Source organism: Malus sylvestris, chromosome 3, assembly GCF_916048215.2.
Source record: "Malus sylvestris chromosome 3, drMalSylv7.2, whole genome shotgun sequence".
In the NCBI taxonomy this organism is placed as follows: Eukaryota; Viridiplantae; Streptophyta; class Magnoliopsida; order Rosales; family Rosaceae; genus Malus; species Malus sylvestris.
The window spans coordinates 14,512,748-14,525,764 of NC_062262.1; the positions used below are offsets into that span (position 1 = coordinate 14,512,748).

The 13,017-nt window shown below is 36.1% G+C and overlaps 3 protein-coding genes and 1 pseudogene across 3 annotated transcripts; all 4 read left to right on the forward strand.

Annotated features, from left to right (window-relative positions):
* Nucleotides 1-507: 507 nt before the first annotated feature.
* LOC126615027 (uncharacterized) lies at nt 508-1,169 on the forward strand (annotated as a pseudogene).
* Nucleotides 1,170-4,054: 2,885 nt separating this feature from the next.
* LOC126615021 (uncharacterized) lies at nt 4,055-4,737 on the forward strand. The gene has a single exon (XM_050282736.1). It carries the CDS (start codon nt 4,095-4,097, stop codon nt 4,671-4,673), a length of 579 nt encoding a protein of 192 aa, XP_050138693.1. The 5' UTR covers nt 4,055-4,094; the 3' UTR covers nt 4,674-4,737.
* A 1,525-nt stretch (nt 4,738-6,262) lies between these two features.
* Nucleotides 6,263-6,841, forward strand: LOC126617008 (uncharacterized). Its single transcript, XM_050285095.1, has one exon. It carries the CDS (start codon nt 6,263-6,265, stop codon nt 6,839-6,841), a length of 579 nt encoding a protein of 192 aa, XP_050141052.1.
* Nucleotides 6,842-8,447: 1,606 nt separating this feature from the next.
* LOC126615024 (uncharacterized) lies at nt 8,448-9,014 on the forward strand. Its single transcript, XM_050282737.1, has one exon. It carries the CDS (start codon nt 8,448-8,450, stop codon nt 9,012-9,014), a length of 567 nt encoding a protein of 188 aa, XP_050138694.1.
* Nucleotides 9,015-13,017: the final 4,003 nt, after the last annotated feature.

Sequence of the window (13,017 nt, forward strand, 5' to 3'; positions counted from 1 at the left end):
AATTTCCACACCTATACAAATGTTAACCCTCAAATCTTTTATCACATGGCCTGGAGGTTCCTCCTAGCTTCAATTTTTGGCTTCGCCGTTGCTTCATTAAAAAGCTAAATATGAAGACAAACTACGAGCATACGGTGACGGCCAAATTTAAAGTCAAAATTGTGGACGACGATGCGAGTAACGGTCAAACTGCGTTGAGATCTAGAGACGTTAAATTACAAGATATAGGTACCAAAAACCACAATGTCCAATTTTATCGTTAGGATTGGAATTCTAGAAACCATGAAGTCCAGCTTTTGTTATGTTTTAGTTCAAACAAAAATCACTCGAAGAATGGGTTAAAGCAATTAGTTTCCATCCAATGGTTTATTACGTAACAGAAAAACAAAAACAAAAGGTACAGAAGACTGGGCTCCTAAATTTAGACCTATACCCTTCTTGGGTTGCTTATATATATCCATGCATTCATTTCTTAGCCCCAAGCAAATAATTTGTAATCACGTTCTTCAATTTAAAAACATACATCTTGAGCGATGGCCACCTCAATCAGTTATGCATTCATTGCTTCCATGCTCTTATGTCTCTCGTCGTCTCCAGCGCCATTTGCAAATGCAAGAGCGTCTCCATTAGTTAGGAGTGTTTGCAAGCAAACCCAAGAACAATTCGGCTACAACTATAGGCAGTGCGTAAAATCTCTTTGGAAAGATATTCCAATTAGAATCGGCAACTAATCTCAAAGATCTTGACAAAGCCGTTCTTAAATTAGCAGCAGCAAATGCAGCACAAACCAAAGCTACGTTTGAAAAAGCTTTAAACGCCACCAACAAGAATGCTAATGGCACGACAGCTATAAAGCAGTGTGTAGATTCGTATGATTTTGCGTTAGGAGCGTTCGTTTTCGCAGTGCGAGGGGTCAATGACGGTGACAAATCGGTCACCGAAATCCTAACACAGGCCCAAGATGACCTTGTTCGTTGCCAAAGAGCATTGGCCTCTGTTGAAGTTCCGCTTCCTATGCCAGTATCAACGACAAACTTTTGGGTCATGTTATATAGGGATGTTGCATTCCTTGTTACTTCCCAGTTATTCAATATCTAGAAAAAGATATGAGAATAGTGTATTGAAATTTGAAAATACACGCGTACCAAAGAAATGTATCTGTGATTACTATAAATAAAAAGGATAGAAATTTGAAGAAATGAAAAAAAATTGATATGAATAACAAATATCGACCGTTTACTATCATTGTTGTGTTCCTCTTTAGTTTGGATTTCTTATCATGCATTCACTTAACTATGCATTGGCTTTAACGAAGATGAAATTATGGTATATGTATTTTCATTCAAACTTGACGTCCCCGTATCAGTCCAAATACAGGCTCTCACTTATTTCATTCACCATTCGATTCATGCAACTTGTGTTTCTTTATTCAATGGGTGGGGAGACTTGAACTTGAAACTTTTTTAAGCATTTGGAAGACGACAAATAATGCGCATCCAATTTTTTCTTCTATGCACCCATGTCTTTCTTATAGCCCACATTGTTTTATGACCTTTCCTTCTAAGACTGCCTCCTTTGACTAATGACATTCTTTTCAAGAATGCAAAATCCTCGATCATGGTCGGCATATGATTACGTAGAGCTTGCTCGAGTCGCTCTTGAGTTAGCAGCAACGAATACAAAAGATAGGCACAGCTTTATAAACATTTAATCTTTATTCTAGTGGCATACACGAGGACAAGGATAGGCCTGGGCCTCTCCATCATTTTCTTTATTTTGTATGCTTTAGCTTGGGTTTGTTATTCTTTAATTTCTGTTTGTGTGCTTTCCATTGAGCACGATGTAGTTAAATCACCAGTTTGCATGCATAGTGTTGTTTAAAAAGTTTATATTCAAAAACAGAATCACATTTGCATTTTTGATCCATGATCTATAATGCTTGTTCAACTTCGATGTAGTAATCGTTTCTTTTTAGCACAACTTTTGAACAAGTTTGGTGCTTATGGTATTATTGTCTCAGTGTTAAATTATTATTTTCGTGACTCCGTTGCTCTCCTTTGATTCAAATTTCACAAAAGTTAACCGATAAGATTTTTAACGTCTATGCAAGTCAAAATCACTTGAAATACTTGCAAGAATACAAGGATGTTGTAGTATAAATGCTCATGCAAGGTTGTTCTGCTCAAGGACTATTTGGATAATTTATGTACAAACAATTCCTAATCAAATACTTAGAATTAAAAATTGAGAAAAGAGATTATGAAATTGGGTAATATTAAAAACAAATTATAATTAAAACCTAATATGACAAAAGAAAAGAGTTTTAAATATCAATTTATAAAAGCACTAGGGTTCCACCATCACCTAGCAATCTTATGTATTCTCAATTACTTATGATCTACACATGCACTTTGAAGGTTAGGTTTTCCTAATTTATATTCTACTTGGAACCTCCAACATAGAATATATATCTAACATGCAACTCATCTGGACGTTTGGATCAAATATGAACATAAAAGACTCATTATGCTTTATGAAAACCCTTTGAAAAACAAGGCAACCCTTAAGACGTGGTGTTCATCCTAAGTGAAATTACAATTATTAATCACAAGAAGCCAGCGTCAATTTCAGGGAATCTTCCGACCAAAATTGCATCAAATTACTTTTTTAAAGATCTTAATGGTGATCAAGCATTAAGACAGTTAGATAGTTTTAATCACGGTGATCAATAATTCAAAGTATGCATGCAATCAAGCATAAGCAATTAAATAAAAATCACATATTCATGCTAAGGCTCAAGGCTTCGCCCTAGCAAAGCGGAAATTAGTTACGCATATTCATAATTGAAAACATAGAAAATATTATTAGAATGAATAAGAATGAAAACACCTTTTATTAGAATGAATAAGAATGAAAATACCTTGAATTGGAAAATCTGAAAGCCTTTGAAAACCCTAGCAAGTTCTTTGTCTCCAAAGTTAAGTAAAAGTAAGCATTGGAAAAACTAAGAATGGCAAAGCAATATATTTGCTAAGCCATCGCACAAATCCTAAAACATAGGTCTCTTACACCAACTAGGAAACTAAATAATAATAAAATATCTTACAAAATAAAATCCTAATAAAACTAAGAGAATCTGCCAAGCACTTGTCCAGCCACGGTTTAGCCTCAGATATCCTCCAAATCCAGCCCATAATAGCTTGTTTTAAAGACTAGGACGTTCTGAACACATCTCCAGAAGGCCACGAACCCATCCGAGGTCATCTTCGGCTCCAAAAACGCAATTCAAACCCAGAACATCACTATTCCAGCACCACTCAATCCTTCTTTATTTTATTGCCAGAAAATAACCGCTTGGTGGAAAAATCTAATATTTTTATGATCAAGCTAACTTACTCACGAACGTCCTCCAACGGGAATTACTCCAAAATTCCTCCATTTGACCATGTTTTGCTCCAGAGAAAATCGAAAATCTTATATTGGAAATATAATTCATAGTATCAAAATTCTTCCAAAATATACTAAGAATAGGGTAAAATATATAATATAAAATCTACTCATCATTAACCCTCAAATCTTCTCTCATTGATCGTATTATTTTTAATCTAATTTTTCTCACATGGCCTGGAGGATCCGCCTAACTTCGATTTTTTGCTCCACCATTTCTTCATTAAACAGCTAAATATGAAGACATACAACGAGCATCCTGTGACGGCCAAATTTAAAGTCAAAATTACGTGCGACGATGAGAGTAACGGTCAAACTGCATTGAGATGTAGGGAGGTTAAAAACCACAATGTCCAATTGTATCGTTAGGATTGGAAGTCTAGAAATCATGAGGTCCAGCTTTTGTTGTGTTTTAGTTCAAACAAAAATCACTAGAAGAATGGGTTAAAGCAAGTAATTTCCATCCGATGGTTTATTACGTAACAGAAAAACAAAAACAAAAGGTACAGAAGACTGGGCACCTAAATTTAGACCTATACCCTTCTTGGGTTGCTTATATATATCATGCTCCATGCATTCATTTCTTAACCCCAAGCAAATAATTTTTAATCACTTTAGCTTCAATTTAAAAACATACATCTTGAGCGATGGCCACCTCAATCAGTTATGCAGTGTTCATTGCTTCCATGCTCTTATGTCTCTCGTCGTCTCCAGCACCATTTGCAAATGCAAGAGCGTCTCAATTAGTTAGGAGTGTTTGCAAGCAAACCCAAGAACAATTCGGCTACAACTATAGGCAGTGCGTAAAATCTCTTTGGAAAGATATTCCAATTAGATCGGCAACTAATCTCAAAGATCTTGACATAGCTGTTCTTAAATTAGCAGCAGCAAATGCAGCACAAACCAAAGCTACGTTTGAAAAAGCTTTAAACGCCACCGACAAGAATGCTAATGGCACGACAGCTATAAAGCAGTGTGTAGATTCGTATGATTTTGCGTTAGGAGCGTTCGTTTTTGCAGTGCGAGGGGTCAATGACGGTGACAAATCGGTCACCGAAATCCTCACACAGGCTCAAGATGACCTTGTTCGTTGCCAAAGAGCATTGGCCTCTGTTGAAGCTCCGCTTCCTATGCCAGTATCAAGGACGAACTTTTGGGTCTTGTTATATAGAGATGTTGCATTCCTTGTTACTTCCCAGTTATTCAATATCCAGAAAAAGATATGAGAATAGTGTATTTAAATTTGAAAATACACGCATACCAAAGAAGTGTATCTGTGATTACTATCAATAAAAAGGATAGAATGAAGAAATGAAAAAAATTTGATATGAATAACGAATATCGATCGTTTATTGTCATTGTTGTGTTCCTCTTTAGTTTGGATTTCTTATCATGCATTCACTTAACTATGCATTGGCTTTAACGAAGATGAAATTATGGTATATGTATTTTCATTCAAACTTGACATCCTCGTATCAGTCCAAATACAGGCTCTAACTTATTTCATTCACCATTCGATTCATGCAACTTGTGTTTCTTTATTCAATGGGTGGGGAGATTTGAACTTGAAACTTTAATGCGCATCCAACTTTTTCTTCTTTGCACCCATGTCTGTGTTATAGCCCACATTATTTTATGACCTTTCGTTAGACAATCCAAAATAATTCAATAGTCTTCTAAGACTGCCTCCTTTGACTAAAGACATTCTTTTCAAGAATGCAAAATCCTCGATCATGGTCCGCAAATGATTGAGTAGAGCTTGCTCGAGTCGCTCTTGAGTTAGCAGCAACGAATACAAAAGATAGGCACAGCTTTATAAACATTTAATCATGAGGGATTCGAGGGAGCCTATTTAACAATATCAGTTTTGGTACCGCGCGGTGGTGGTTTTATTCTAGTGGCATACATGAGGACAAGGACAGGCCAGGGCCTCTCCATCATTTTCTTTATTTTGTATGCTTTACCTTGAGTTTGTTATTCTTTAATTTCTGTTTGTGTGTGTGCTTTCCATTGAGCGCGAAGTAGTTAAATCACCAGTTTGCATGCATATTGTTGTTTAAAAAGTTTATATTAACAAAAAGAATCACATTTGCATTTTTGAGCCACGGTCTGTAATGCTTTCTCAACTTCGATGTAGTAATCATTTCTTTTTAGCACAACTTTTGAACAAGTTCAGTGCTTATGGTATTATTGTGTCAGTGTTAAATTATTATTTTCATGACTCCGTTGCTCTCCATTGATTCAAATTTCCGTTCCTACACAAAAGTTCACCCTCAAATCTTCTCTCATTGATCCTATTATTTTTAATATAATTTTTGTCACATGGCCTGGAGGATCCTCCTAACTTCGATTTTTGGCTCTGCCACTGCTTCATTAAATAACTAAATATGAAGACAAACTACGAGCATCCTGTGACGGCCAAATGTAAAGTCAAAATTGCGGGCGACGAGAGTAACGGTTAAACTGTGTTGAGATCTAGAGAGGTTAAATTACAAGATATATGTACCAAAAACCACAATGTCCAATTGTATCGTTAGGATTGGAATTCTAGAAACCATGAAGTCCAGCTTTTGTTGGGTTTTAGTTCAAACAAAAATCACTAGAAAAATGGGTTAAAGCAAGTAATTTCCTTCCAATGGTTTATTACGTAACAAAAAAACAAAAACAAAAGGTACAGAAGACTGGGCTCCTAAATTTGGACCTATACTCTTCTTGGGTTGCTTATATATATCATGCTCCATGCATTCATTTCTTAACCCCAAGCAAATAATTTGTAATCAAGTTAGCTTCAATTTAAAAGCATACATCTTGAGCTATGGCCAACTCAATCAGTTATGCAGTGTTCATTGCTTCCATGCTCTTATGTCTCTCGTCGTCTCCAGCACCATTTGCAAATGCAAGAGCGTCTCAATTAGTTAGGAGTGTTTGCAAGCAAACCCAAGAACAATTCGGCTACAACTATAGGCAGTGCGTAAAATCTCTTTGGAAAGATATTCCAATTAGATCGGCAACTAATCTCAAAGATCTTGACATAGCCGTTCTTAAATTAGCAGCAGCAAATGCAGCACAAACCAAAGCTACGTTTGAAAAAGCTTTAAACGCCACCGACAAGAATGCTAATGGCACGACAGCTATAAAGCAGTGTGTAGATTCGTATGATTTTGCGTTAGGAGCGTTCGTTTTCGCAGTGCGAGGGGTCAATGACGGTGACAAATCGGTCACCGAAATCCTCACACAGGCCCAAGATGACCTTGTTCGTTGCCAAAGAGCATTGGCCTCTGTTGAAGTTCCGCTTCCTATGCCAGTATCGACGACGAACTTTTGGGTCATGTTATATAGGGATGTTGCATTCCTTGTTACTTCCCAGTTATTCAATATCCAGAAAAAGATATGAGAATAGTGTATTGAAATTTGAAAATACACGCGTACCAAAGAAATGTATCTGTGATTACTATAAATAAAAGGATAGAAATTTGAAGAAATGAAAAAAAATTGATATGAATAACGAATATCAATCGTTTATTGTCATTGTTGTGTTCCTCTTTAGTTTGGATTTCTTATCATGCATTCACTTTACTATGCATTGGCTTTAACGAAGTTGAAATTATGGTACATGTATTTCATTCAAACTTGACATCCCCGTATCAGTCCAAATACAGGTTCTAACTTATTTCATTCACCATTCGATTCATGCAACTTGTGTTTCTTTATTCAATGGGTGGGGAGATTTGAACTTGAAATTTTTTTAAGCATTTGGAAGACAACAATTAATGCGCATCCAATTTTTTCTTCTTTGCACCCATGTCTGTCTTATAGCCCACATTGTTTTATGACCTTTCCTTAGACAATCCAAAATTATTCAATAGTCTTCTACCACTTTGACTAATGACATTCTTTTCAAGAATGCAAAATCCTCGATCATGGTCGGCATATGATTACGAAGAGCTTGCTCGAGTCGCTCTTGAGTTAGCAGCAACGAATACAAAAGATAGGCACAGCTTTATAAACATTTAATCAAGAGGGATTCGAGGGAGCCTATTTGACAGTATTAGTTTTGGTATCGCGCGGTGGTGCTTTTATTCTAGTGGCATACATGAGGACAAGGATAGGCCTGGGCCTCTCCATCATTTTCTTTATTTTGTATGTTTTAGCTTGAGTTTGTTATTCTTTAATTTCTGTTTGTGTGCTTTGCATTGAGCACGATGTAGTTAAATCACCAGTTTGCATGCATAGTGTTGTTTAAAAAGTTTATATTGAATAAAAGAATCACATTTGCATGTTTGAGCCACGGTCTATAATGCTTGTTCAACTTCGATGTAGTACTCGTTTCTTTTTAGCACAACTTTTGAACAAGTTCAATGCTTATGGTATTATTGTGTCAGTGTTAATTTATTATTTTCATGACTCCGTTGCTCTCCATTGATTCAAATTATCTTTTCTACACAAAAGTTAACGCTCAAATCTTCTCTCGTTGATCGTATTATTTTTAATATAATTTTTGTCACATGGTCTGGAGGATCCTCCTAACTTCGATTTTTGGCTCTGCCACTGCTTCATTAAACAGCTAAATATGAAGACAAACTACAAGCATCCTGTGACGGCCAAATTTAAGTCAAAATTGCGGGTGACTATGAAAGTAACGGTTAAACTGTGTTGAGATCTAGAGAGGTTAAATTACAAGATATATGTACCAAAAACCACAATGTCCAATTGTATCGTTAGGATTGGAATTCTAGAAACCATGAAGTCCAGCTTTTGTTGTGTTTTAGTTCAAACAAAAATCACTAGAAGAATGGGTTAAAGCAAGCCATTTCCATCCAATGGTTTATTACGTAACAGAAAAACAAAAACAAAAGGTAAAGAAGACAGGGCTCCTAAATTTAGACCTATACCCTTCTTGGGTTGCTTATATATATCATACTCCATGCATTCATTTCTTAACCCCGAGCAAATAATTTGTAATCACGTTAGCTTCAATTTAAAAACATACATCCTGAGCGATGGCCACCTCAATCAGTTATGCAGTGTTCATTGCTTCCATGCTCTTATGTCTCTCGTCGTCTCCAGCACCATTTGCAAATGCAAGAGCGTCTCAATTAGTTAGGAGTGTTTGCAAGCAAACCCAAGAACAATTCGGCTACAACTATAGGCAGTGCGTAAAATCTCTTTGGAAAGATATTCCAATTAGATTGGCAACTAATCTCAAAGATCTTGATATAGCCGTTCTTAAATTAGCAGCAGCAAATGCAGCACAAACCAAAGCTACGTTTGAAAAAGCTTTAAACGCCACCGACAAGAATGCTAATGGCACGACAGCTATAAAGCAGTGTGTAGATTCGTATGATTTTGCGTTAGGAGCGTTCGTATTCGCAGTGCGAGGGGTCAATGACGGTGACAAATCGGTCACCGAAATCCTCACACAGGCCCAAGATGACCTTGTTCGTTGCCAAAGAGCATTGGCCTCTGTTGAAGTTCCTCTTCCTATGCCAGTATCAACGACGAACTTTTGGGTCATGATATATAGGGATGTTGCATTCCTTGTTTCTTCCCAGTTATTCAATATCTAGAAAAAGATATGAGAATAGTGTATTGAAATTTGAAAATACACACGTACCAAAGAAGTGTATCTATGATTACTATAAATAAAAAGGAAAACTAATGAAAATGACTTGAAAACTTTGAGTTTTAATGATAAGGACAAAATAAAGGGTAAAGTGAATAGTATCAGGATTGACTTTTTAGTGTAAAAATGTGGTTTTTCAATAAAGTAAACAGTACCATGAGCTTTTCGTTAAAGTTTCCTAAATAAAAAGGATAGAAATTTGAAGAAATGAAAAAATATTGATATGAATAACAAATATCGACCATTTACTGTCATTGTTATGTTCCTCTTTAGTTTGGATATCTTATCATGCCTTCACTTTACTATGCATTGGCTTTAACGAAGATGAAATTATGGTATATGTATTTTCATTAAAACTGGACATCCCCGTATCAGTCCAAATACAGGCTCTAACTTATTTCATTCACCATTCGATTCATTCAACTTGTGTTTCTTTATTCAATGGGTGGGGAGATTTGAACTTGAAACTTTTTTAAGCATTTAGAAGACGACAACTAATGCGCATCCAATTTTTTCCTCTATGCACCCATGTCTGTCTTATAGCCCACATTGTTTTATGACCTTTCCTTAGACAATTCGAAAATAATTCAATAGTCTTCTATGACTGCCTCCTTTGACTAATGACATTCTTTCCAAGAATGCAAAATCCTCGATCAAGCTTCCTTGCTCTTTTGTTTCTCGTCGTCACCAGCACCATTTGCAAATGCAAGATCGTCTCAATTAGTTAGGAGTGTTTGCAAGCAAACCCAAGAACAATTCAGCTACAACTATAGGCAGTGCGTAAAATCTCTTTGGAAAAATATTCCAATTAGATCAGCAACTAATCTCAAAGATCTTGACATAGCCGTTCTTAAATTAGCAGCAACAAATGCAGCACAAACCAAAGCTACGTTTGAAAAAGCTTTCAATGTTAGACTTCATGTGAATGACAATGAGATAAGAACTAGGTTTCTTGAATCACGCGTAAATTCGTTGTGCGAGTTGTGTGGTTGAAGGAGTCTGAGATCCTTGATATAATAGGAGTTATGGAGTTTAATTGTTGTGTAGCCAAATTAACAGTAGTACTTGTAGGGTAATCACTAAGATATAAGAGTCACGATGGGACTTGAACTTGCTATGAGGATAGAGTTTATCACCACTGCTGATAATAGGCCAGTATGTGTGGAACTCTAAGAGGATAATTTGGTATATATATACATATTGGAAAAGTCCCTGCTTCCACACAAAAAAGACTCTCGGGAACTAAACCCTATTTAATAGTAGAGGTCATCACTGTGTGCTGGAAGTAGAAGACTGATTCACTAGTTCATTCAATGGCAGCAACATCAAGTATGTCGCTCTTGCAGATTATATATAGGGTTGTGTATTGAGGTTGTTCATGGATGTAGTCCTATCACTACACTGATTGAGTTGGTGGTTAGTATGTTTATGTTAATGCTAACATGTGGTATCAGAGCCACTCAACGTGGCTAGGGTTCTTCACTCCCGTTAAGGACTATGATATAGTTTTGATAAATACAAAACCAAATATAATCCTGGAAAAATATCGCTTCCGCTATATGTTCTTGCGTTATCAACTTGAGACTTACCTATCAATTAAAATATGATGACAAGCTACTTGGTGTTTCTCGAGTTATGTTTGCTATGTTTTGCAGGAAACCTATTTCATGCAGGTGAGGACAACGCTGAAAAAACCAGCAATAACAGAAGACCTTTTGGATTCATAATATGCTTGTCAATACTAAACTGACAAATATAATATGAATCATAAACAAGGATTACAACATCTAATCTGCTCAAAAGTGTTTAGATTGTTGTTTTGGCTTGTTGACCAACTGATTGGATACGTGGTTTATTTGTATTAAGTGAATAATAATCTGCTCAAAAGTGTTTATTTATTCAAGTCAAACAAGTAAATCAATGTATAATGAGTCATTAAATTGACAAGATTACACTCTTCATCTGCTCGAAAGTGTTGAAGTTGTGTAAATTGCCCTTGTGTTTAATGACTCATTTATACAAATCTAATATAAATGGTTTCTGTCTAAAGATGATACCATGTTTATATGACTTTGGATGGGGAAATATTGTAACAATAGTTTTCCTTGTTTGATAAACTAGCTGCTGAATAATATTGTTTTTGTGATATTCATCAGCTCCTCACATGACGTCTCTCAACTTCAACAATATAGAGACCTTGACTGGCTCCAACTTCAAGAAATGGAAGGAGGATGTTGAGATTGTGCTCGGTCTTATGGATCTTGATCTGGCACTAAGGGAAGAAAAACCTCAAGCTATCACTACCGAGAGTACTGCAGATGAAAAGTTGAAGTCTAAAATATGGGAGAGGGTGAATCGAATGTCCATGATGATCATGAAGAAAGCAATGGCTCAATCGGTTAAAGGGGGAATTCCTAAGACCAACAATGCAAGGGAATTCTTGGCTGCAGTAGGGCAGAAGTTCAAGGAGTTAGAAAAGGCAGAAACAGGGACCTTCCTTACACAAATCACATCAATGAAGTATAATGGTGTGGGAAGTGTCAAAAAGAACATATTGAAGATGGTTGATCTTGCTCAGAAACTGAAGGATCTTGAGGTACCTATGACCAACCAATTTTTAGTCCACATGGCTTTGAATTCCCTACCTCCTAAATATGGGCAGCTCAAAGTCTCGTACAACACTCAAAACGATAAATGGGGTATCGATGAATTGATTTCAATGTGTGCTCAAGAAGATGATCAACTCAAAAAGGACAAGGCAGTGGATGTGAATGTTGTGCAAGCGAAAAAACACAAAAGGGACTCTACTTTTGGTTCAACCATACCTGCTAATAAGAAGAAAAAGAAAGAAAACTTTTCTTCATTTAAAAGTACTAACCCCTTTAAAGGATCTCACAAAATTAAGCCTGTTAATGCCGAGATTGAGAAAGAAAAGGAATGTTATTTTCATAAAGAGACATGTCACTTAAGAAAGAATTGCACAGGATTAAAAAAATTGGCTTGTCACTAAAGGTAATATCATAAACGTTTTTGTATGTGTTGAGTTGAATTTAGTTTTTATTCCCCCTCAAAGTTGGTGGTTTGATACTAGCTGCTCCATTCACATAACTAATTCTTTGCAGGGATTCTCAAAAACAAGGGAGATAAACAATGAAGTCTACAATGTCTATGTAGGAAATGGGAGCAAAGTAGTTGTTGAATCCATGTCGAATTAGTTCTTTCGTCCGGTTTTGTTTTAAAATTGAGTCCAGTACTTTATGTACCTTCCATGAGAAGGAATTTGATTTCTGCATCTAAGTTAGTTAAGCCAGGCTTTACCTTTGTTGGTGACGATCATTGTGTAAAGTTTTACCATTCGCATGATATTAATAAATTGCTTGGAAAAGCTTTTCTTGAAATCGATATATGGCAACTAGACTGTTCATATAAAAATGAATGTTTTAGTGTTCAAGTTGTTGGTTCAAAATTATTGTCCACTTCTGAAATATCCTCAATGCTTTGGCATAAAAGGTTGGGACACATATCTAAAGAAAGAATCATCACCTTGTCAAAACAAAACATGTTGCGACAACTTGACTTTAGTGACTTCAAAGAATGTGTCGATTGTTTCAAAGGAAAACTCACCAACACTAGAAAATTAGGTTCAAATCGTAGTCAATCCCTGCTAGTTGATACACATTGACATATGTGGACCTTTTCCAAACAAAACCATTTGTGGAAAATCTTATTCCATATCCTTCATTGATGATTTTTCACGTTATACATATGTTTATCTCATCTCGGAAAAATCTGAAGCTTTGGAGTGTTTTAAATCTTTTCATTTAGAGGTTGAAAAAAAAAATTAAAATTGTGAGATCCAATAGAGATGGTGAGTATTTTGGCAGGTACACTGAGGTTGGACAACACAAAGGGCCTTTTGCAACTTATCTTGAACAAAATGGCGTCGT